Source organism: Lampris incognitus, chromosome 2 (genome assembly GCF_029633865.1).
Source record: "Lampris incognitus isolate fLamInc1 chromosome 2, fLamInc1.hap2, whole genome shotgun sequence".
Lineage (NCBI taxonomy): Eukaryota > Metazoa > Chordata > Actinopteri > Lampriformes > Lampridae > Lampris > Lampris incognitus.
The window spans coordinates 45,685,438-45,711,310 of record NC_079212.1 but is presented as its reverse complement, the minus strand read 5'-3'; the positions used below and the strand labels follow the sequence as shown (position 1 = coordinate 45,711,310).

Genomic DNA, 25,873 nt, shown 5'->3' with positions numbered 1-25,873 from the left:
AGCAGGAGACAGACAGGTAGGGAGAGGAAGTAAGGCTCGGTCGGATACATATCCTTTAGCAGAGCACTGAATACTCAATCCGCTTACAGGACCAAGACAACTCAGAGCGGTAGGATCGTTAACATGAATTTACCAGTGTCTTGTAGTCAATCTGTTGCCTGATGAGCTTGTCTTCGCTGAGGGAGTACCGCGCCTCTCCGGTGATGGCATCTATGGGTCCCTTTTCCATCTGCTGCTTCATGGCGCAGTACAGCATGAAGAGAGGCTCCCCGGCACATTCCTGGTGAGGAAGGAGGCAGGGCCAGGGTTGTTCAAGGAAGAGCGAGATAGTAAGAGGGATGGACAGACGCAAAGCATGAGACACTGAGATGCTGTTTCAACCAATGAGACATATGGCTAGAGAAATGGCTTATGGTCTTTACACCTCAGACTGTCCCATCGGCGTATGTTGTGAGGCCCTCTCGCAGCTAAATACTTCATCCATGTGTACTGTAAACATGTCCAAAGCTGCCCCTGCACTTAAAATATACTTAACGGGTAAGATCGGCGGCCATTTTCTGGAGACAGTTGTGTGGCAGTGAATTAGCAGTAGCTGCTCAGCTCAACTGGCGACGCAAAATGTCACGAGAAAGCAAAAAATAGGAAAAAAAAATTGGGTGCACACCATGACGGATCACTAAAATATGTATCATCATTAAATATTCCTGTGATGAGCAGCAGTACGCACAGCTTTTTGAAGAGGCTCGAAAAACCTCCCTCTCGGAGAAAATGCGTCCTTCCTCGTGCTTTTGAAACTAAATAAAAGCTGAAAAATGAGCGCCTCTCCGAATTCTCCACGGGCCTGTTTTGAGAAGGAGGTCCGTACAAAGGGAGCGTCTTGGAGGGCGTCCTGACGACTCAGTGGCTGTTAAGTGGGCCGAGTAACTGTACATCGAGGCAGGTTTAAGTAGGGGAGCCCGGCATATAATTATGCCTGTTTCGGTTAGCCCTTCCCTGTTAAAACCGGATGTTTCCCCGGTCTCGTTCTCTGCCAATCTAGCACCAATTTCCAAGCCACTTAGCACGCCTGAGTCATACGCCCGATACCTTGCCACATGCTAAAGACGGGAGGGAGTCGGTCAGCCGCTTTCTTACAGTCAGATGCTTCAAATCGATGTCACGGGATTCAGATTTTTTCACTGGCCGCCATTATCCCATGTCCAACGAGGCAGATCCCTACATAATAAACCAGTCTGTCCCGCTGCAACCTGTGGACAGGCCACCAGTCCATCACAGGGCCGACACACACAACACACACTCACAGGGCCGACACACACAACACACACACACACACACACACACACACACACACACACACACACACACACACACTCCCACCTAAGGGCAATGTAGTACGGCCAAGTCACCTGACCTACAGGTCTTTGGACTGTGGGAGGAAACCGGAGCACCTGGAGGAAACCCGCACAGACACGGGGAGAACATGCAAACTCCACACAGATGACGACCCGGGACGACCCCCAAGGTTGGATTACCCCAGGGCTCGAACCCAGGACCTTCTTGCTGTGAGGCGGCCGCGCTAACCACTGCAGCACCGTGCCAACAAATCAACATCTCACTTAAAATGTAGTTTTTTTGTCACTAATAATTCATAATAACTCTGTAATGTACTGTGTCAAACCCCCTCAGCTGCATCGCTCCTCTCTGTTGCCATGTACACAATGCGATGAAATGGCACCAGAAACACACCAACACCACCTCCTTCTCTGGCTTTTGGAAGTGTGAGTCAACCCTCCCGGGTGCCTTCCATCATATTTGAGGGACAGACGCCGTTGCTAAATACACACCTCTAACCCTCTTTTGTCTTTCTCTAAAACAAAGCGGGCTCTCTTTCTGTCTGGAGGGCGCACTACACACCGACAGCAGCTACACCGTACATAAATATCTCTCTCTCTTTCTCCCTCCCTCCCGTCTCTTACATCTCTGCTTGCTCTCAAACCATGTGACCAGACGCCACTGTTGTAAAAATGTTTCCTGCTCTTTCCTCCGCTTGCCAATCAATAGCATCATTAGCCCTCACTCAGGCCCCGGGGTGGGGGGACACACACACACACACACCCTACAGGAGCGCCTGTGGTAGAAGGACGAGCGAGGGCACATCAACGCCGACACTCCTCACTGACGAGAGGTTAATCACCAGCTGCACTGTGCTCAGGGAGCTGCTTCAGACTCTGTGTGTGTGTGTGTGTCTGTGTGTGTGTGTGTGTGTGTCTGGTGGGGGGGTGTAAGAGAGATATATGGGGTGTAGTGAAGGGTGAGGGAACAGGGAGATTATGGATCTCTACAAGCGCCCGGTGCATTTATCCGTCTCTCCCGTGAATGTTGATTCACTACTTCACTACTTGACCTCCATCTCTCTCTCTCCCATGTTACCTGGGGGGAATAGCGTGATCCTCCCACGCGCTACGTCCCCCTGGCGAAACTCCTCACTGTCAGGTGAAAAGAAGTGGCTGGCGACTCCACATGTATCGGAGGAGGCATGTGGTAGTCTGTAGCCCTCCCTGGATCGGCAGAGGGGGTGGAGCAGCAACCGGGACGGCTAGGAGAGCAGGGTGACTGGCCAGGTACAATTGGGGAGAAAAAGGGGAGAAAAATCCCCCCCCCCCCCCAAAAGATCTGCTTATAACCGAACCACTGAAGCTAGATACCACCGGTAGTTTCTGTTGACATGGTACATGGTAATTTTAGTAAGAAGCTTGTGGTGAGAAATTTATTGTATAATCTATTGTATGCCCATTAAACAAAGATATTCCAACTTCCAACTGAGTAAAAAAAAAAATCATAATCATTTGTGAAGTAATAATCACAATTGTACACATCTTCACTGGCACTTGTAGCCATTTTCAGCCTCAGTTTACAACAAATTCCTTTTTTTTTACCACCCCCCCCCTTTTCTCCCCAATTGTATCTGGCCACTCTTCTGAGCCGTCCCGGTCACTGCTCCACCCCCTCTGCCGATCCGGGGAGGGCAGCAGACTACCACGTGCCTCTTCCGATACATGTGGAGTCACCAGCCGCTTCTTTTCACCTGACTGTGAGGAGTTTCACCAGGGGACACAGCACATGGGAGAATCATGCTACCCCCCCCCCCCCCCCCCCCCGAACAGGCGCCCCAACTGACCAGAGGAGGCGCTAGTGCAGTGACCAGGACACATACCCACATCCGGCTTCCCCCCCGCAGACATGGCCAATTGTGTCTGTAGGAACACCCGACGAAGCCGGAGGTAACATGGGGATTTGAACCGGCGATCTCTGTGTTGGTAGGCAACAGAATAGACCGCTACTCTACCCGGACAGTTTACAATGAATTCTAAAAAAGTGGGGCCCCTTAAACTATGTGTGGATGTGCAAAACGGAGGGGTAGGGCCGAGTGGTAAGGCTAAGGGGGCATATTGGGACGAGACCTCTTTCTCTCTTGCTCACACCTCTCCTGCCCCAACTACCCCCAACCTCCGCCACATTTAAAAGGCCTTGATACAATTATTGCTTGACAGATAAAACCTGTGCTAAACAACCCAATAGAAAGAACTTTTCCGAAACCATTTGTTCACCTTTATTCCATTCGTCCTCGCCTTCTTCATCAACTTCCTCATCGCCCTCTGTTCCTTACTACCTCCTCCACGAAATTCAAAATCACCCTTTTTCCCCTCCTTTATTCCCTCTATGAATGTAAAGCATTCCACGCTGCCTTCCTTCTTCTCCTTCTACCCTCTCCTTCACCCCCCCCCCCCATGCAGTCTCATGCAGTTCTCACATCTCCTCCTTCAAAACCACCACCTCTCAAGGCTTGCCAAACCCCGCCAGGTTGTAAAATTACCCTATATGTGCCCTCCTTAACACCGGCCGGAGCTCCTCTGTGTTAATGCTGTTTGGCAGCTATTTTATGTGGAGGAGAACATGCCCTCCTGCCGACACTCCGTCTCCGTGATTGATTGATTCGGTAATTGCTAATGGGCACAAAGACCAACACGTGTCTCTTCCATTTTATGATGAACGAGGTATCTCTCCCGGCCCTCACTCCTTCAAGCCCTCCCTAGATAGTATTTCTTAGCGGAGGGAGGAAACTGCTCTCCAGCAGTTGAGAGGGTAGTGAACCAGCAGTGCACCCTGGGTAGATCAGTTCATGAGTTTCGTTGAGCAAATATCATACAGAGAATGGTCATAACCAGCCTTCCTGCTCTACTCGCATTTTTACCCTCCCTCCTCCATGCACACACACACACATGCACTTACAGTCTCCCAAATCTAACCCTTCTGTTCACAACTTCTGATACCCACAATTCCTTTCACTCCTCTCTCTCGCCTCTCAACCTCTTCTATTCTGCACTTATGCTCCACTGCATCTGTGCTGTCTTCTCCGCCGCTCTTTCACCCTCTTTCCTCCCTTTCTTCCTCTACTCCCTTTTGTTCTCATCGCCATCATCACTTGTTCTTCCCTCCCTCGTATCCTTCTCTCTATCCACCCCACCCCATTCCTCGTGCCACCCACACTCCGGGCCCAGCCTTTTCTCCTTTCTTTTCTCCTTTTATTTTTCACATTTCCCCCCCTTACCTCCCTCCCTCCGTGTTTCTTTCCATCTCCCCTCCCTCGGTCCCTCCCTCCCAAACACCAACCCTCATGCTCCAGCCCATGTCTGCTTTTCCTCTCCTCCTCACCCCAAAACCTTACTCCTCCTCACTCTCAGATCTTCCGTCAATTGACCGTCCCTGATGTCACTCTAGCCTGACTTGCTCCCCTTCTCCGCCATCTATATCTCTCTTTCTGGAGACCCCCCCCAGACACCCACGTTCCATGTTCCAGCCCACCTCTGCCCCTATCTTTCCCTCCCACCTTCCCATCCACCAAATCCTTCTCTCTCTTTCCTCCCTCCGCCGCCATATGCTAGAGGCATCTCGTTAGCATCTGGGCTAATTAGGCAGACAGCTGCTAACAAGATAGAGCATACATCAAATCATCCCCCCCCCACCCCAGCCCTCTCCACTCAGCCGGGCTCACACTTGTCTGCAGAATCCGCCTTAACTTTATATCCCGGCTTCATTAGGGCGCTGTAATTGTACACTCCTTTCAAGCTTTCAGCCAGAAAGCAAGGGGGGGGGGGAGAGAGTGAGCGAGTGAGAGAGAGAGAGAGGGAGAGAGAGAGAGAGAGAGAGATGTAGGGAAGAGAGGTTTATGACCCTTGGTGGAAAGGAGTCCGACAGTGGAATAATGACAGCAAAAACTATGTGGATGAAAGAACAATCAGAGGAGAGTAAATGAGAGCTAAAAAGACTGAAAAGAAAGATCAGTGACGAGGACTTTTCAGCTGAGAGAATGAAACGATAGAAAAAAGAATAAGCAAAATACTTAAGAGGAGAAATACATTTAAGTCACTGGAGTAGGGATAAATTCTTATATTTTATCAATGGAGGGGAAGTGTAGTGTGTTTTCAAAGTACACCTCCAGACACATTTTAAAGTTTAAAAATACTCTGAGATGATTCATATATTGTTAAACATGGTTCTCCCACGTAAAAAGTACAAAAAAAACCAAAACTTTGAAATGGGACTGGAAGCACTTCTACTCTTTCTCCCTCATTGAAAATTTAGGATCTATGAATATGCAAATATCACAGACCTCGGGCCCCGCCCACCACCACTGCTTGCTCTAGGGTGACCGGAGAAAGAGCGGTGCCCATCAACATGACTAGCCTTAGCGCCAACACTGGAGAGATTCAGCCACACATGTTCGAGCCTCAGTCAGACCCAGAATCAGACCCAGTTGTGCACCAAAACCGGCGACTAGCAGAAGCACCAGAACGGTGAGTGTAGCTAGCATCTTCTATTTGTTCATGTTGTGTTAGCTTGTAACAGGCAGTGACTGACACAGCAGCGGTTGTGAGCCACACAATATATCTGCTACAATGTTACAGTGGGTTCAAATGGTCACATTGTTATTACATATTCATATACCAGAGGTCTAATCCAAGTTTGCAGAGAGATATACTTCATCTGGTGGAGATTTTTATATTATGTGTAATATCTATTTTATCTTGATAGCCAACCAAGTTTGCCGGTTAACTGGCTTATTGGCAGTAGTCTAAAATTCAAAACTTGGATGTCAGGGCGAGGTGACCCACATGACGAATGCCTTTAGTGGCCCAGCCGGAGCAGGGGGGCCTGCGCGAGCCTGGTCAGGATCAAAGTCCACAGTAGAAAAAGAAAGCTGCAGGGTCCGGTTTACATCCAAAAACTGCACCCTCTACCACGTTTGCTGTCAAAACTTTCACCATGCTAACGCAAACTCGCTCTCTAGAAGTCCGCTCAGCGCAGGAGGTTTCAGGTTTCTTTGCTCGCCCTGCATCTGCATATTAGACAGTGACTAGCTTTCGGACTCATGATGTACCAACTCTAGCTTACCCGGGGCAGGTTTGAAACTCAGATTTTATGGAAGTGCACAGACAGCGCCTCCTCCAGTAGAGGAATGTGAAAACATCACTCTAGTGACAACCTTTACAAGTCAGTACAGTCAAGGCCCGACATTTTAGGGGACACAAACGTAAAGAAAAAAATGCATTTCTGAGTGGAGAGGTACTTTAATATCCATTTAAATACCTTGGTGACTTTAATATAGACAAAAATGAAATAAAATAAAAGCATATACACATGGATCAGGCTGTTTACTGCCTGCTATGACAGTCCCTGAGTTTGACAAAGCAGGGAAAGAGGATGAATGAATATGAGTCAGTAGGTTTTCTCAGGGTCCTGACGGCACTTATGAGAGTTATTATATTTAGTCAGTATTGAAAAGGTTATGAATCTATATGAAAAGCTTCATGAAACTGCATGTACAACAGAAAGCTAAATTTCGGCAAGCGTCTGTAGATGAAAAGATGGAGGCCTTACCTTGAGGAACTTGTACAGCAGGAAGGTGAACCAGTTAGTCAGCATCTTCTCAGCGACAGACTCCGTTCTAACAGGGAGATGGAGGGGGCGGCGTGTAAAACACCACAAGAGAAATAAAGAATAGAAATGGTATTAAACCTCTTAATTGTTCTTAGAAAATCCGGTAAAAGCCTGCCAGCACCAAACCCCTGCTAAATTACTGACTGAGCATCCCCCCCACCACTGACTTCTGTGACACAAGAAGGTGTATATAGTGAAAACGTGTACTTTTAAGTTGTCTTCAGCGTACAACACAGGTTTTCCCTCCAGATCAGATGAATCATATCCGGTCAGTATTGACGCATACAAATTCCAGCCAAATGTTTGTCATAAATGCTTAACTGTCCTCAGTACTGGGATCTGGGTTTATAAAGCAGGCGAGGAAAGTAAAACTCACTTTTGCAATAAACAAAAACAGACTACTGAACAAACCGACAACATAAAATTGTACACATACTGTTTTTAATAATCCACCTGTAGCCCACTAAAGACCACCAAAGGTCCCGATAACCAAGACTACTTAAAACGAAATTCACGTCAAACCGACTTCTGCTAGATCAAGCCAGTTTATCAAAATGGGGGCTGGGACTACTTCCTGGCTCTCCTCTTTCTCTCTCTCTTCCTTTCAGATGGAAGAGGTGAGCGAGAATCGCTTTAATATGGTCAAATGAAACACGGATTTTGCTTCTGGTTAATTTGTTGTTTTATTCCTGATTCTATTTCAATGTTAGATATACAAGGGCATCCGGGTGGCGTAGCGGTCTATTCTGTTTTCTGCCAACACGGGACTCGCCGGTTTGAATCCCCGTGTTACCTCCGGCTTGGTCGGGCGTCCCTACAGACACAGCTGATTGTGTCTGCGGGTGGGAAGCCGAATGTGAGGATGTGTCCTGGTCACTGCACTAGCGCCCCCTCTGGTCGGTCGGGGCGCCTGTTCGGGGGGGGACCGGGGGAGAATAGCGTGATCCTCCCACGCACTACGTCCCCCTGGCGAAACCCCTAGCTTTCAGGTGAAAAGAAGTGGCTGGCGACTCCACATGTATCGGAGGAGGCATGTGGTAGTCTGCAGCCCTCCCTGGATCGGCAGAGGGGGTGAAGCAGCGACCGGGATGGCTCGGAAGGGGTGGGGTAATTGGCCAGGTACAACTGGGGAGAAAAAGGGGGAAAAAAATCTGAAAAAAAAAAATCTGAGATTCAAACGTACCCTGGGTAAGCCAGATTTGATACGCCATGAATCTGAAAGCCAATCCCTGTCTAATATGCCTAATATGGGGGGGGGGCTGGGGGGAATAGCGTGATCCTCCCACATGTTATGTCCCCCTGGTGAAACTCCTCACTGTATCGGAGGAGGCATGTGGTAGTCTGCAGCCCTCCCCGGATTGGCAGAGGGGGTGGATCAGCAACCGGGATGGCTCGGAAGAGTGGGGTAATTGACCGGATACAATTGGGGAGAAAATGGGGAACCCCCCCCCCCAAAAAAAAGTAAAATATGTCATTAATAAAAATCTCTTTGCCTACCTGCCCGCATGGCTGTAAATCCATATCTGCTCGGCATCTGTTCTGTGTTCTTGACATCTAGTTTTTTTCTGTCTTCTCATTTGCAGCACTAGCTGCCTGTCTGTCTGCCCACCCGGCCATGTGTCTATCTTCCTATCTAATTATCTGTCTTGCATCCAGTCTGACTGTTTCCTTCAGACCCGTCTCCCCCGTGCCCCTCACCTTCTGAGCAGCAGCTTGGGGTGGTTCTTGCTTTCCAGGTTTTTGTCTATCAGGTCGGAAAGCAGCTGTTTGAGGACTCCGGTGGCGTACTCCATCTCCCCCTGCAGAGCGGTCATGATCAGAGAGGCCACGTTCCCTCGATCCCGCATGGAGAACGACCTGGAAGTGCATTCACACATCAAGTGTTCCATGATTAAGGTTCAGTAAGTGCTGGGAATCACACCTTTCGAATGCAAAGGTACTTTGTGAGAAAAAAAGGAAGACATAAAACTGGAAATTACTGAGTATTTCAGGAATACCTTTCTATGATTCCCCCCCCCCCATTTTTTATTTAAAAACGTTTCTATCAATACATCTTAGCTGCTCTCATAAAGGTTGTCGCCAGAGCAACTCGGAGTTATTACACTGGGAATAGTGCAGCGACCATGACACATACCTACATCCGGCTCCCCACCCACAAACAAGGCCAATTTTGCCTATAGGGACACCCAACCAAGCCGGAGGTTACATAGGGATTTGAACCAGAGATCTCTGTGTTGGTGGGCAGTGGAATAGACTGCTACACTACCCGGATGCCCTCACATGTGGAATTAAGTTGGATAGGAATCTGATATCTGCCAATGTGACTCTCGGAACCACACAGATAGGCTTTTTCGGGTCACTGCAGATCGCACATCATTCAAAAAGTGACTCTAATACACACTTGTGGTATTCTGAATGACGTAGTGTAAACTTGTGGTTGTGTACCTTCACATTGGTGACCAACGAGTTATGATACAAGCACAGGAATTGGATATGGGTTACTTTTAAAAGCAGATGTAAACAGGTAGTAAAAAAAAAAACAAATCTGAAATAGGCAAAAGAAATCGGGCGCCTGGGTGGTGTAGCAGTCTATTCCGTTGCCTACTAACACGGGGATTGCAGGTTCGAATTCCCATGTTACCTCCGGCTCAGTCGGGCATCCCTACAGACACAACTGGCTGTGTGTGTGGGTGGGAAGCCGGATATGTGTATGTGTCTTGGTCGCTGCACTAGCGCCTACTCTGGTTGGTCAGGGTGCCTGTTCGGGGGGGAGGGGAGAGCTGGGAGGGGAAGGGAATAGCGTGATCCTCCCACACGCTATGTCCCCCTGGTGAAACTCCTCACTGTCAGGTGAAAAGAAGTGGCTGGCGACTCCACATGTACCGGAGGAGGCATGTGGTAGTCTGCAGCCCTCCCCGGATCGGCAGAGGGGGTGCAGCAGTGACTGGGACGGCTCCGAAGAGTGGGGTAATTGGCCAAGTACAATTGGGGAGAAAAAGGGGGGGGGTGCAAATAAATAAACAAAAATAAAACAAGAAATAGGCACAAAAAAAAATCAGAACGGGGCTTCAAGTTCTGCGGCGTAAACATTAAAGTGGCCTACACATGATGACCCCATTCTAAAAAAAAGTGTCCTATTGTTTTTTGCATGCTAACACTCATTTCTTCACAGAGAGGGAGAAAAAACTGGCTATACATCTGCTTATCTATCTATCTATCTATCTATCTATCTATCTATCTATCTATCTATCTATCTATCTATCTATCTATCTATCTATCTATCTATCTATCTATCTATCTATCTGTCTGTCTGTCTGTCTGTCTGTCTGTCTGTCTATCTATCTATCTATCGATGTCTATCTATCTATCTATCTATCTATCTATCTATCTATCTATCTATCTATCTATCTATCTATCTATCTATCTATCTATCTATCTATCTATCTATCTATCTGTCTGTCTGTCTGTCTGTCTGTCTGTCTGTCTGTCTGTCTGTCTGTCTGTCTGTCTGTCTGTCTGTCTGTCTATCTATCTATCTATCTATCTATCTATCTATCTATCTATCTATCTATCTATCTATCTATCTATCTATCTATCTCTCCATCTTCTACAGAGGATGAATGTGGTGGAGTGGGATGGGGACCAGCTGCCCTGAACAAGCTTAATAAGCTCGGGGCAAATTAAACAGTGTCCACACCCCAACAAAGATACAAAGGAGTTCACGTTTGAAACAATTAATTAATTGATTGAATTACCTAAATTTGGATAGTGTTACCAAAAAGGGGCCTTAACTAACCTCTGTGCCTCGAGGGTTCGTATGAAAGTCAACAGGAAGTGTTTCTTTGTTAACAGCTGTCCAAACAGCGTCAGAGCCTTCTCGACATTAGCCTGCACCTAGAGGGGGACAGACACACACAGCAATGTGAGCACAACAGGAAATGACAGGGACAGCAGAGAGTGATGGACAAATGACAGAGCATGAGCAAAAATAGACAAGGTGGAGTACGAGTAAAGACAACCGCAGAGAAAACAATTTCCCTATGATCTGAATATAAAATCACATGATTAATTATTATTGCCTATTGTTAATACACAGCGGCATGGTGGTGCAGTAGTTAGCGCGGTCGCCTCACAGCAAGAAAGTCCTGGGTTCGAGCCCCGGGGTAGTCCAACCTTGGGGGTCGTCCCGGGTCGTCCTCTGTGTGGAGTTTTGCATGTTCTCCCCGTGTCTGTGTGGGTTTCCTCCAGGTGCTCCGGTTTCCGCCCACAGTCCAAAGACATGTAGGTCAGGTGAATCGGCCGTACTAAATTGTCCCTAGGTGTGAATGTGTGTGTGTGTGTGTGTGTGTGTGTGTGTGTGTCTCGGCCCTGTGATGGCCTGGCGGCCTGTCCAGGGTGTCTCCCCGCCTGCTGCCCAGTGACTGCTGGGATAGGCTCCAGTATCCCCACGACCCTAAGAGCAGGATAAGCGGTTTGGATAATGGATGGATGGATGTTGATACACACATCTCAGTGACCCTTCAACCCCATCTGACCCTAACCTCTAAGAAGTAGTGGGCCCTCCCTTTCCATTTGCATATGTGGCACTACGTAAAAAAGTGCAAGCCACAACAACTCCATCTCTACACTGGGTATGCATGTGGACCGAGAACGGGCCTAAAGCGTCATCTAACAGACTCTGGGAAAGGCATGACCACGGGTGCCAGGAGGGCGGGTCAGAGTCCTGCCAAGACTGAAGTTGCTGGGCTTTTCGGAGGTGTCCATCTCAAGGGTGTACAATGAATGGGCCGGGGCACTTAACACCTCATCAAATCATTTGCCATGTGGTCCTGTGTTATATGAATGGTGGAGACGTCGGTTGTCTCGAGTCATCGTCGGTCGACAGTATGACAGTTAACACTGCAACACATCCACCCACTCCACCCATTATCCAAACCGCTCATCCTGCTCAGGGTTGCGTGGAGGCTGGATCCTACCCCAGCAGTCATTGGGTGGCAGGCGGGGAGACACCCTGGACAGGCCGCCAGACCATCACAGGGCCGACACACACACACACACACACACATACACACACACACACATGAGCACACATTCACACCTAGGGACAAATTAGTATGGCTGATTCACCTGACCTACATGTCTTTGGACTGTGGGAGGAAACCGGAGCACCCGGAGGAAACCCACGCAGACACGGGGAGAACATGCAAACTCCACACAGAGGACGACCCCCAAGGTTGGACTACCCCCGGGGCTCGAATCCAGGACCTTCTTGCTGTGAGGCGACCGTGCTAACCACTGCACCACTGCACCACCGTGCCGCCACACTGCAATACAATTGTGGAGTAAAACGACCATGTCTGGGGGACACAATGCACGGCACTTTTGCCTGTGTGGGGTAAAAAAGCAGGCGATACCGCTCCTGTCTATGGTAAACCACTGAAGACCTCTGCTGTGGGCTAAGACCTGTCAGAACTTGACTGCTGATGACTGGAAAAGGGTTAACTGGTCTGATTAATTCCAGCTCCAACTGCACCACCATGATGGCTGAGTCAGAGCATGGTGTAAAAAACATGAGGTGATGGACCCCATCAATCAATCCCGGGTATACTAACTGTCCAGGCCGGCTGGGGAGGTGTTAATGATCTGGGAGGCCTTCAGCCAGCACACCTTGGCCCATTAATACCCGTAAACTGACGCCTCCATGTCAGAGCGTACCTTCCCAACGTAGCTGACCAGGTTCACCTGACCGAGGCACTCAAGGCAAACTTCCAAGAGGATGGGCAATTTCAGCACCATAATGTTCCCGGTCATTGTGCAGGAATTATCCAGGAATGCTTTGAGGATCATTGAGGTGAAATGACATTAATGAACCTGGCCACCAAAATCCCCCCCCCATGTCTCACTGAAAACCTCTGGGGCGAATGCGAATGCAGCCACCCATCAACTTGGGGTAGTTGCACTAAGCGCTTATGTCTGCATGGTCAGCTATAATAACGACACTCTATGGGTGTACACACACACATATTTTCCAACAAATTGTACACCATCCACAAACACTAAAAGTTAAGCCCCCTGATATTCCGCCATTATCTGCTGATGGTCACAGGAGTTCTTGAACTTCTGACCACGTGACAGCAAAAATGTCTCATATTAATCCAAGAAAATCACATTCTGGATGCAAAATGGCATCCCTTTCCAACAGAAGGCCCGCACCGCCACTGAGCTGGCGGTGCGAACTCCGCAGTGTTGAGTGTTCCCCCCTCCAGGCTAACGGTTTAACAGGCTCGGAGACCCATCACCGCCGGGACAGCTGCTTTTCTTTTGTTTGAGGAGGTTTCCTAAAATGTCCAACGATCAACCTGCCCTGAACCCCGCTTATTCCAGCCACTACTTATCAGCAGAACCTGAGAAGACCTCTTCCACTTTTTTTGCTCTTCCTGCTCTGCATCAGTTTCCTCCCTACATCCCTCTCTCCCATATCATCCTTTCTCTTTGCTGCGTCATGCCTCTTCTCCTCTTGCCTGAATTTCTCCCTCCTCTTCTGGCCCTCTGTCCTACACCCACACTCTCTCTCTCTCTCTCTCTCTCTCTCTCACTCTCTCTCCGAAGCTCTCTCACTCGCTCGCCATGATGTATTTCTACCACTCTAACATCTATTCCTTCTCTCCTCCTACATACCATAATAAAGTGGCTGGTCTGCTCTCCGGAGAGCTAAATGAGATTCTCTAGCCTGCGGGATGGATACTGGCTGGTGAGCGTGTGTATGTGTGCCAGAGAGAAATTTGAAGACGGAGACATCTAGAAACATGGGGCACGCGTGAGAGAGAGAGAGAGAGAGAGAGAGAGAGAGAGAGGAGAAAGAGTGAGTGTGCACACAACAATGTGGGTGAGTGTGCCTTTCTGTACACACACACATATATTTATATATAATCCAGTGAGTCAAGTACATTCTTTATGAGACAGTACAAGCTGGTTTCACACCATAAACAATCATCAGCTGTCAAGTATATATATATATATATATATATATATATATATATATATATATATATGTGTGTGTGTGTGTTAATAAAGAAAAAAATCCCCCTCTCCCAGGCTGCATCTCACACCCTGCCACTATGTGCTGAACTGTCTCAGGGGCATCTTTGCACAGCCTGCACCTTGGACCCTGTGCTGTGGTAGAACCCTGCCTCTGTGGATCTGGTGTTACGTGCCTGCTCTTGTGCTGCCATGATCTGAGCCTCTGTGCTGTCCGTCACACCGGTCTTTTCTCACCACTGGTGGGATTCATGATGTCAGCCACTCCCTCTATCTGCTGATGGCACATCCCTTGGGGGGGGCGGTTTGGCCTTCCACAATGTCTCCTCTTCTTCCTCCCCGTGTCCTCTTCTGTCTGAGGTGCCCACTGAACAGTGGGGGGGGGGGCATCGTCATGATTTACTTTTGGATGCTCCTTGTTTCATCTTGGATAGTGGCTTTGACACTCACCAATTCTCAGCCCCCCCTCTTTTTGCTGCTTGTACAGTCTCGGGGTGCAGGACTTCAGATGGAATCTGTTCATGTAGAGGCATTTTCGTGTCTTGAGATCTGTGGCTTCTATTTCCTCCTGTGACCAGCTGATCATCCTAGCTGGGTATCTGATGACTGGCGGGGTATAGATGTTGATGGCTTGGATCATATTCCTACCACTGAGGTGGCTTCTCAGGACCTGCCTTCCTCTCTGAAGGTATTTGGCTGTGGCTGACCTCCTTGCTTCCCCCATTGGCCTGTGGGATAGCTAGGTACTTATAAGTGCCCTGTATGTCTGTAATCCTGCCTTTTGGTGGCTCCTGCCCTTCAGTCCCGATCACCTGTCCTCTCTTTGTTGCCACTCAGCCACACTTGTCCAGCCCAAATGGCTTCCCGATGTCATCGCTGTATAGTCTGGTGAGGTGGATCAGTGACTTGATGTCTCATTCACTTTTGGCGTACAGCTTGATGTCATCCATGTAGAGGAGGTGACTGATGGTCACCCCACTTCTGAACTTGTATCCATATCCACTCTTCGTGATGATCTGACTGAGGGGGTTCAGGCTGATACAGAACAGCAGCAGGGACAACGCATCACCTTAGCATATGGCACACCTGATGATCACTTGTGTGATGGCCTCTGAGTTGGCGTCTAGGTTTGTTTTCCACAGACACACTGAGTTCTTCAGGAAGGCTATCAGTGTCCTGTTGTGATGTATAGTGCCAAGCACTCCAGTATCCATGTGCATCGAAGGCCTTCTTGTGGTCAACCCAGCCGGGTCGGTCTGTCTGGTCTTAAGAGTCTTGGGTGACTGCTTTATCCATCAGTAGCTGGTGCTTTGACCTTCTGGTGCTGTTTCCAACGCCCTTCTGAGTTCTGCTCATGTAAACAAACTCGTTTATATTTTTTTCAATTGATGTCTATTCTGCCCTGTGATGGCCTGGCAGCCTGTCCAGGGTGTCTCCCTGCCTGCCGCCCAATGACTGCTGGGATAGGCTCCAGCATCCCCGCGACCCTGAGAGCAGGATAAGCGGCTTGGATAATGGATGGAGGGATTTCTATTCTGTATTTAAACTGCACTTTACTGGGTGACTACAAGTGTTTCATATCATGTCACATGACTGTCCATCTCGTCACTTTATGGGGGCCTTATTTGAAAGGCCAACATGTATCCCAAAGGGGATCATACCTGTGAACTGAATACAAAGGTGAGCATGATGTTTTGGGGAATCCAAGGTGCCTGTCCCTTTTACCCCTTCACATTATCAGTTATCCATACTTTGGTTCATTTTCACTCTCGTGGAATGCAGCGGTCAAAAATAGAGCCACAAAGGCCTTGAACAGCACCTCCAGTGGTAAATTTTATGGATAGCCACTATAATCGTTTGTTGCCAGAAAGAGGAGAGAATGCTTCCACATGAGAATTGGAAGAAAAAAAAATGTCAACACTGGAGGTTTTCATAATGAATGTTAAGTCCACTTTCCAATGCAGAACATTTATTTTTGCTATTAAATGACGCTGTAAAAGGTCAAACAATATTTCATTCAGACTCAAACAATGTCAGTCTTGAGCTCACAGACAATCGAGCAACACCTGAATTCACATCCGTCATTATGCACTATCGTTTCTGCAGCTGGAAGTGAGGAGAGTAGAGCTCCATTTTACACACAGTATTATGAATTCTCTTGTGGTGGGCCCCGGGAATGAAACAGGATTTATTCTAGTGAGAGGTATGCTCCATTAGGGGTACTTACAAGGCTGTAAATACCATACAGCCATACTGTTTTAAACATGTCAGTGTTGCATAATGCAAGTAGTCGTCCCCCTCTCTCTGGGCGGCACGGCGGCGCAGTGGTCAGCGCAGTCGCCTCACAGCAAGGAGGTCCTGGGTTCGAACCCCAGGGTTGTTCAACCTTGGGGGTCACACCTCAGGTCGTCCTCATTGTGGAGTTTGCATTTTTCCTCCGGGTGCTCCGGTTTCCCCCACCATCAAAAAAGACACTTATGTTAGGGTTGGTACTCCTATCTGTGCCCCTGACCGAGGCACGGCAAGACGAACTGGAGTTGGTCCCCCGGGCGCTGCACACCGGCTGCCCGCTGCTCCTAGCTAGCTACACTGCTAGGATGGGTTAAATGCAGAGAGGAATTTCTCTACGGGGTTCATTAAAGTATATGGAGAAAGAAAAAAATCTTCCTTCTCAGCACTGCTGTAATCCACTCGCCCTTATTTTCTATTGCTATTCCTGACACATTTTCCATTTTTCTTAAGTTCCACATCGTCTTTTGTAACATTATCTCCTCTCTTTCTTACTCTATACATGCATGTGTGCACGCACATATACACACACACACACAGTCTCTCTTAAATCAATCATTTAAAGCTACCACGCTTTTAAATAAATCCCTTCCAGCTTCTAGACTGTGTGCAGAGTTTCTGTCCAGCTGGATGAAGCTAATGATGCTGTTTAACTTCTAAAACAAGGATTTGACTCTAATCAAACTTGGCGACGTTTAGGTTATGGGGTTGCTTTAAGTTGAAGTGGTGTGTGTAGCATGATAAAACGCCCAGTCAGTGGAAAATGCACTATTTCCCTTTTGTTTTCCCCTCAGGGAAGGTAGACCACTTGCACAGCACAGATGCATATAGACAAACTCAACAGACAAACCGTGCAAATGAGTGCAGCAAAATTAACGATTGCCCAGTTTTTTAGATGGAAAACCTAATGAAGAGGGAAGAAGAAGAAGAAAGAAGAAATACTCTTTATTTTGTCATTGGACAGGTTGCAATGAAATCTGTTCTCTGCATTTAACCCATCCTATTGTATAGGAGCAGTGGGCAGCTGCAGCACCCGGAGGTCAACTCCAGTTCTTCTTTCCGTTGCCTTGCTCAGGGGCACAGGCAGGAGTAGCACCCTAACATGCACTGGCAGCCCATCCAGGGTTTCTCCCCACCTGCCGTCCAGTGACTGCTGGGATAGGCTCCAGCATCCCCGCGACCCTCAGTAGGATAAGCGGTTTGGATAATGGACGGATGGTTGGATGCGTGTCTTTTTGATGGTGGGAGGAAACCGGAGCACAGAGAGGAAACCCACGCAGACTTGGGGGAGAACATGCAAACTCCACACAGAAAAGACCTAGGACGGCCTGGGGTTCGAACCCAGGACTGTGAGGCGACGGTGCTAACCACTGGACCACCGTGTTGCCTGTGTGGCATACTGCGACTGTGCAGCTTTCAAAGCTGTTTGAATGGATGGTGTCGTGCTTGGACACATACTACTGAAATGTACTGAAATTATACCTTGACTGGTCTAAACTTGTGATGCTGCACATTAAATAGAGAAGAATTAAATACACCAACTGTCCCTCTGCCTCCATTAGCCCTGTTCAGCTTAGCCCTGTTCAGCCAAGAGGAGGGAAGGATTTGAAATAATGAGCACATTGTCTATAAGATATATAATCAGTATCGGCCAATAAAGGCTTTAAAATGAAATATCACCATTGGCCCGAAATGCCAATATAACAGGCCAATACGATGATGCTTTAACTATGCACACACGACACGAGCCATCGAACTGGCACGGATGCGGCTTGTTGAACAAGTGGGGCAAGGCAGGTTTATTTACCGGCTACACCAACTGTGTCTGTGTTGCGTGCCAGCTGTGTTTTCTGAGGTGTTTCAGGAGGAGATCTCAAGCAGGCTTCGCTGGAAAATGGGTGAGTAAAGTGGCACGTGCTTTAACTGGTACTGAATTAGTTAACTAGATCGTTTTAACAAAAGGATCACGGCTACACATTGATTTGATTTAGTATTTTAATGTACAATGGAAAAAAAACTGCACAAGGCTGTGTCACATTGCCTCTGGTACAATGGGGTATTTATTTTATTCATGTTTATACAGACTGTACGTCTGTTGGAGGGCCGCATAGCCACGCGTAGAGGAAAAAAAGATAGACCAGCCGCGTAAAAATGGAGATCAGCAGTGCTACGCCTGTGCAGGTGCATGCAGCTTCTGTGGTCAGTGTAACAGCCTCAGTTCAGTCTACTACAGGTAGACTACTACAGTTCAGTCTAGTACAGGTAGACTACTCTACTACAGTTCAGTCTACTACATGTAGACTACTCTACTACAGTTCAGTTTACTACAGGTAGACTACTACAGTTCAGTCTACTACAGGTAGACTACTCTACTACAGTTCAGTCTACTACATGTAGACTACTCTACTACAGTTCAGTTTACTACAGGTAGACTACTACAGTTCAGTCTACTACAGGTAGACTACTCTACTACAGTTCAGTCTACTACATGTAGACTACTCTACTACAGTTCAGTTTACTACAGGTAGACTACTACAGTTCAGTCTACTACAGGTAGACTACTCTACTACAGTTCAGTCTACCACAGGTAGACTACTACAGTTCAGTCTACTACATGTAGACTACTCTACTGCAGTTCAGTCTACTACAGGTAGACTACTCTACTACAGTTCAGTCTACTACAGTTCAGTCTACTACAGGTAGACTACTCTACTACAGTTCAGTGTACTACAGGTAGACTACTGTACTACAGTTCAGTCTACTACAGGACAGACATGATGCATTAGGTGGGGGGGGGGAAATACGTGCATATATTGGTATCAGCAATTGCCCAAAGTGAGTTGGAAATGATCGGCAAAAATCCAATATCGAGCATCCCTAATATAAAATATATAATATAAACACGCAATTCTCCCTTTGCTTTATTCACTGACTTGCTCAAAGGCAACATGGCAGGTTGGATGTGTGACGAGAACAGAAATTCTTTGAAGGCCAAGTGAATGCCGGTACGACAACTTTTCCAAATCGTCTTACCAACAACACTTTCTTGTTGCCATTCTACGCATTTGACAAGTATTTCAATACCCATGGCAGGAGTAATTTGTACATCTGCGTTCCAAATTAATAATACTAGATGAGGCATTCTTGACAATTAAATTGGGGCTGAGCGATCTTGGGTGGAATTTAGCAAAAGAATCCCCCCCCGTCCTCACTTCTGTTCAAGAGCTTTGTGAGCGTGCAGACTGATTGACAGTGAGCAGGGATCAATGGAGATGCCGGCTTGCAAAGAGCCCTGCTGATTGGCTGATAAGGAGTGGGTACAGAGAAAATGTTCCGTCTCCATTTACAAAGCCTACGGGCGGCCACAAAGACTGGATTTTTTTTTCTCAGTGCGTCTACTTTACTTGATAGCTGTCGGGATGTAAAAAGACTTTGATCGAATATTATAAAAAGTGTTCTAAATTAAAACCGCTGATAACCACTTGAAGGTTCTAATTCTCAGCCCGGCTGTAAGTGTAAGCTGTTACGTTTCTAGTTCTGTTGTTAATTTATTAGTACTACTTCTTAACGTTGTACTCATCTAGTCACTGTTAGTTCTTAGTTGCCGGTTTCGTTTCAGTCGGTGATGTACTGACCCGTACCTCCATCTCCTTGAGCACGGGATGATCCTCGATGCCAGGGAAGAGGACCCTCATGGCGTAGGTCCGGTAGTCCAGGAACGGGATCCCTGCTCCATCCAGCTCCTGGGTCAGCTCGTGGATGTCCGTCTGGAGCTCGGCAAACGCTAGCGGACACAGGGAGGAAGGCGGACAGAAATTAAATCCAGAGATACTAAGTGTGATGATTTTGTTCAATTTAAGGTGAGTTTGGTTTTAACACACATAGTGAAAGCTAAGTAAAGTCTTTTTTACAAACGGGAGGCAGACTGACGAAAGCGTAGAAAAATAGGGATAAACCAAGTTCTAGTCAGAAATGTGTACACATATATGGGAGTATAAATAAAACAGTGGTGCCATCACCTTTAAAATAGACTGAACAATCGATTCTAGGCAACAGCTCTGCTCTCTATTTAGTTTCTGTTGTTTCACTTTTAGTACTAGTAGTAAAATCCTCTTCAATCAGTGTGGATGAAGAGGAGACAGGTTAGAGGGTTTTTTTAAGGCTTGGGGCAATTGAAACATCGATGTGTATGTGAGGGAGAATTGACAAATAACAAAAACATATATTTATAAAAGTTATGATAGCAGGTACCAGGCACACTGGCTTGAGTGCTTCAAGAATTGCAAAGCTGCTGTTTTTTTTCCAAGCTGAAGTGTCCTGAGTGTGTACCAGAAACGGTCCACTACCCAAAGGACCCAGTATAATCAATAGTAAGGCCAGTGGCAGTAAAGTGCTCACTGAAATACGGGCCAAAGACAGATTACACCGCGCCTTGACACACATCGTGTATGGAGGCCAAATATATGCCGTTCCACTTCTTTCAGCAAAGGACAAGAATCTGCGAGTGTGCAGTGGGCTAAAACCGAGGAAGAATGGGAGAAATGATGTGGTCCGACAAATATCAGTCCCTGCTTTTTTCCACTGACTGCAGGACTAGGTTGTTGGCAGAACCACGAGTCCATGCTTCCATTACATAATGTGTCAACGCTGCAGGCTAATGGTGCGAGGTGTGTTTTCATGACACGTTTGGTCCCTTGACAAAAGTGGAGCATAGTTTGAATGCTGTAGACCGCTGCAACATTTTTCCTAATCTGGTGAATCCATTCATGGCAACAGTGTATCAGTCTGTGAATTGATTTTTCTTTCAGCAGGATAACACCTCATGCCACAAGGCTAAGATAGTCCAGCAATGGCTCCGTGAACATGACAGTAAATTCAACTTAATGCATTAGGCCTGCACAATCTCCAGATCTCAATCCAATAAACCATTCTTTAGAAACAATGGAAACAGGTATCGGGAGTGGAGATCCACAACCAGCCAGCTCATCACAACTGTGGGAATCATTGCAGTCAGCATAGTAAAGCTTCCATGAATAACAGCACCCTGTTCAGTCTCAGTCCATACCCTCACGAAAAAAAAAAAAAGTTTTAATCTAATTACTTTATTGATCCCCGTGGGGCATTTAACCCATCCTAGCTGTGTAGCTAGGAGCAGTGGGCAGCCGCCCTGCAGCACCCAGGGACCGCAGTGCCCGGAGACACCCTGCACAGGCTGCCAGGCCATCACAGCCCCCCCCCCCACACACACACACACACACACACCCATTCATACCTAGGGGCAATTTAGTGCGGCCAATTCACCCGACTTACATGTCTTTGGACTGTGAGAGGAAACCGGAGCCCCCGGAGGAAACCCACACAGACATGGGGAGAACATGCAAACTCCACACAGAGGACGACCCACCAAGGTTGGAATACCCCTGGGCTCGAACCCAGGACCTTCTTGCTGTGAGGTTACCATGCTAACTAACCACTGCGCTACCGTGTTGCCATATATATATATGAGATGCACAGCATAGCGATAAGACAGAGAGACACAACACAAAGATTCACCCTTCTGGAATCAGAAATGTCTTCACAGATAATCTAGATTTTATGCATTTTATAAACATTTAGACATAATCAATTACTGGGACGACTCTAACAAGCATCTGCAACTTGTCATCGACTGATAAAGACATAAACGAAGTACGCGAGTCAGTTGCTTAGAAGCACGTTGCTTCCCAGCAGTGTAGGAACTGCCAATGAATTTAATCTTTCCTTGTCAAAAAAGACCTTAAACATTAGAGAAGAGGGAAGCTAGCTAGGGGAGAGAAAAGCAGAACCAAGAGACAGCAAAGTTCCTGGAAAGGAAAGTCAATTCATTGCATGAGTGGATAATTATTAAGAGAGCGACGGATGAGTTTTCATGCATAATTTCCCCCAGCTGTTATTGGACTGTTTCGTTCGCAAGAGAGCTGGGGCGGAGATGAGGAGAGCGAGAGCAGAAGAGCAGAGAAGATGAGAGGAGAAGAGGAAGAACAAAAGATAAACGGAGAAAAAATGGAAAATTGTTAAAAAAGTCAAATCTCCTCCACACATCTAATCCCCGCTCTCATTCATCTCTCCATCCCTCTTGTTCCATCTTTGTCTGTAAAATTGCAATGAACCTTAACGACATACAAATACAGTATCAAAAGTTAACATTGTAACATCATTCTATGTAAAGATACAAATGTTACACATTGATGCATCCAATATAGGATGTACAGGTGCCATTAATGTCGTGATGCCACAAGTCTATTAATCAACTCGTTTTACAGTCTGCTGACAGCAAAATATTTAAGTCACTACAGATAAGAGACTCGAGAAAATTTAGTTTCCTCTCAAAAATGTGGTTTACCAATCATCGATAATGACATGATTTGGATGGTAATCTTTGATTCTATATTGCTAGCATGGTAACGGTACTGAAAAGCCTCCTGTAGTTTGTGATATTGGCCTACACGAATAAAATTGACTTGAAAAATTGACTACGGTGTTGCCGTAGGTTTAAAATATTAAAAAATACGCATGTTTTCAGCTCTGTAGCTCGGCAGTATCTATGCCAGTCTTTACCGCTGAACTTGGTGGACGTCCGCATTTGATTTATTTGTCTACCGAGGCGTAGAGCGTTTCCTTAACGTCTACATTACCTCCCTGGAGCAGAGAACCTTTGACATTTGCCATTCAGCAGTTGTGGTTTCTAACGCGTGGCTAATTATCCATGACTGGTATTGTGTTTGTTTGGATGACAGTCTCTTCTGTGATGTCCGCCTCTAATGGATGACTGAACCAAACGCTTTTCCATCTCCTCATATAGCATATAAAGAGCCGCAGATGCATGCTACCCCCCTGCCACACACACACACACACACACACACACACACACACTCTGTCACTCCCATCCTCACACATAGCTGATTCTAACTCCCATTCATCTGTTCCACTGTCTCTTCACACTGCCTGGCGTCCACTGGGCAGATGGGTGTACAGCAGGTTGGGCAGGGCAGGGGGCGGGCACAAGGGGATATGCTTCACTTCTTGGAAAAGCAGACACTTTTATTTCATTGGCTCACATATAGATTCCCCTCAAGGGAGGAGCTAGGATGCTCGCTCTAGATTTCTAGTTGTTGTTTTTTTTTGTACTTTCTTTTGTCTTCTGAGATTGAATAGGAAATCAATACTAGAGTATTTCAAACTAGGAAAGAACACTACCGCTTTCGAAGCACTAAAATGGTAAAATCCACCAATTTCACAGGGACACGACCTAGCCAAATAAAAGATGGTAACCAGTTGAAACATTCATCCATTATCCAAACCACTTATCCTTACTCAGGGTGGTGGGATGCTGGAGCCCATCCCAGCAGTCAGATCATCACAGGGCCCGCCCACACACACACACACACACTTGCTTGCTTGCTGGTTGTCCATCGTGCCCGATGATGACCATCTTCTTCTATTTGTGGGTCCTTTGAGGACTCAGATAGCAGAAGATACCTGCGCAGAGATGGTTTTTAAAGTGGCATGGGGGGTGCGCTTCTCCCAACGCCACATGACTTGATTGTAGAGGAGATGGTTCCGATGGCAAGGGGGATCCCTAGACGACCGGCACCTCCACACAACTGCAGGGGGCTGCCGGAAATCCAGTTTTTCGGAAACCGCCTCGAAGCGTGCCGCCACAGCTTGCTTTTCTGTTGGGGTAAGCTCCCTTAGCCTTATGTCTTCCAGACTCACCCACAAGGCAGCGGGGCAGTGGTTGATAGGTGCCAGGGTGTGTCCACCAGGGTGGGCCTGCACACCATATCTCTGGGGCCCACTGCTGCTCCGAGATCCCCTGCCAAGTTAGCCTGGGGCCGCAAGACCCCAGTTACCATGTGTGGCCACGGGGAGGCCTGGCAGGAGTCTTGGTGAAGGAGAGGCTATGTACTAGCAAGGGAAGGGTTACACGCTAGGATGCTTCCCTATTCGCCACAAAGGCTAGCCAGCGGCAGCAAGCTAAGGGCAGGAAGGACACAAGCGGGTTGGAAGAACACGTGCACCTTCCCTCCAACTACACACTGCTGCACTAGACGCATCACAACACTCTGTGTGTATATACACACACACACACACACACACACACACACACACACACACACACACACACACACACACACACACACACATTCACATCTAGGGACAATTCAGTAAGGCCGATTCACCTGACCTACATGTCTTTGGACTGTGGGAGGAAACCGGAGCACCTGGAGGAAACCCACGCAGACACAGGGAGAACATGCAAACTCCACACAGAGGACGACCCGGGACAACCCCCAAGGTTGGACTAGTCCGGAGCTCGAACCCAGGACCTTTTTGCTGTGAGGCGACTGCGCTAGCCACTGCGCCACCGCGCCGCCCCCAGTTGAAACACATAATTATATTTTCGAGGATAAAAGATCACCAGTTTTCAGTTGACAGGTGCCAACACTTCAACACACCACACACTTTGTAATTCAGATGTATTTATTAATGAAAATTAGGCCGTTCCTTCTGGGGCGTATTAAGTGTTCCTTGGTGAGTATCCTTCTTCTTACAAGTCACTGGGAAATTATCACCACCAAAGAAATGTGGACGTAGAAACTGCATGACATACTAAACGGGTCTGCCAAACTATTGTAGTCTTTTTGATGACCAAATATGTCGAGCTGCTGTGCCGAAGCTAAATGTAAAAAAAAAAAAAAAATGTCAGACATCTCTTGAGCACTTGGCGAGCTGTACTGTTTGAGCCCGGCACTGACTGTGGTTTCTGACTTGACAGCTGACACTCAGTATCTGATAAGGCCGTGACATTGTGTCATGAGCGTGTCGAGTCAAACTGTGAAGTCGTACCGCCCCTGTGCAGGTCTGCCAGGGATTGGCCATTACATCAGGTGTAAACAAACGGGGTCACCGAGAAAATTAACGACTTCAAAACAGACTCCAGTTTGCTCCTCCACTACCACCGAGTTTACATAAGCTCTCCCTCTCTCACTCTGTCATCTCTCTCTTTCACGCTCTCTCTCTGGCCGCTATACAACTCTCTACTTCTCTCATTACTCTTTCCTTCAGCAAACAATCTTCTCCTGACCTCACATGACCTCTCTCTCCTGCTTTCTGTTATCACTCCATCCTCTATCTCTCTCCCATCTGTCGCTCTCATTCCCACTTCTGCCTCTGCCACCTCCCTCTCTGTGCGAATCTCTTTTTCTCTTCCCTCTCCGCTGTGGTGTGGGTAGACTGATGTGACAGTGAGCTGCAGGACGGATGGACACAGATAACCAGCCAGTTAGTCAACCACCGGTCCTCCGCAGGTAGTCAGGGAGCGGCAGAAAGACACACAGACACACTTAGGTATGCTGACACTCAACACTTGTGTGCTCTAAAAGCACAACACACACAGCCAAACATGTATGCAGACTCATAAAAACACGAGATAATGGATGCCCACAGGCAGACCAGTCTGTGGGACGTATTTCTGAGGAGCAGTAATATAGACCCTTAAATCATG

The 25,873-nt window shown here is 47.4% G+C and overlaps 1 protein-coding gene across 1 annotated transcript in view; it reads right to left on the bottom strand.

The window, feature by feature from the left end:
* Positions 1–25,873, bottom strand: part of plxna1a (plexin A1a) — a 463,752-nt gene that overhangs the window by 21,886 nt on the left and 415,993 nt on the right. Inside the window, 5 exon segments of the mRNA XM_056274696.1 lie at positions 134–280; positions 6,940–7,006; positions 8,698–8,856; positions 10,796–10,893; positions 19,968–20,110. Coding sequence (XP_056130671.1) covers positions 134–280; positions 6,940–7,006; positions 8,698–8,856; positions 10,796–10,893; positions 19,968–20,110 — 614 coding nt within the window.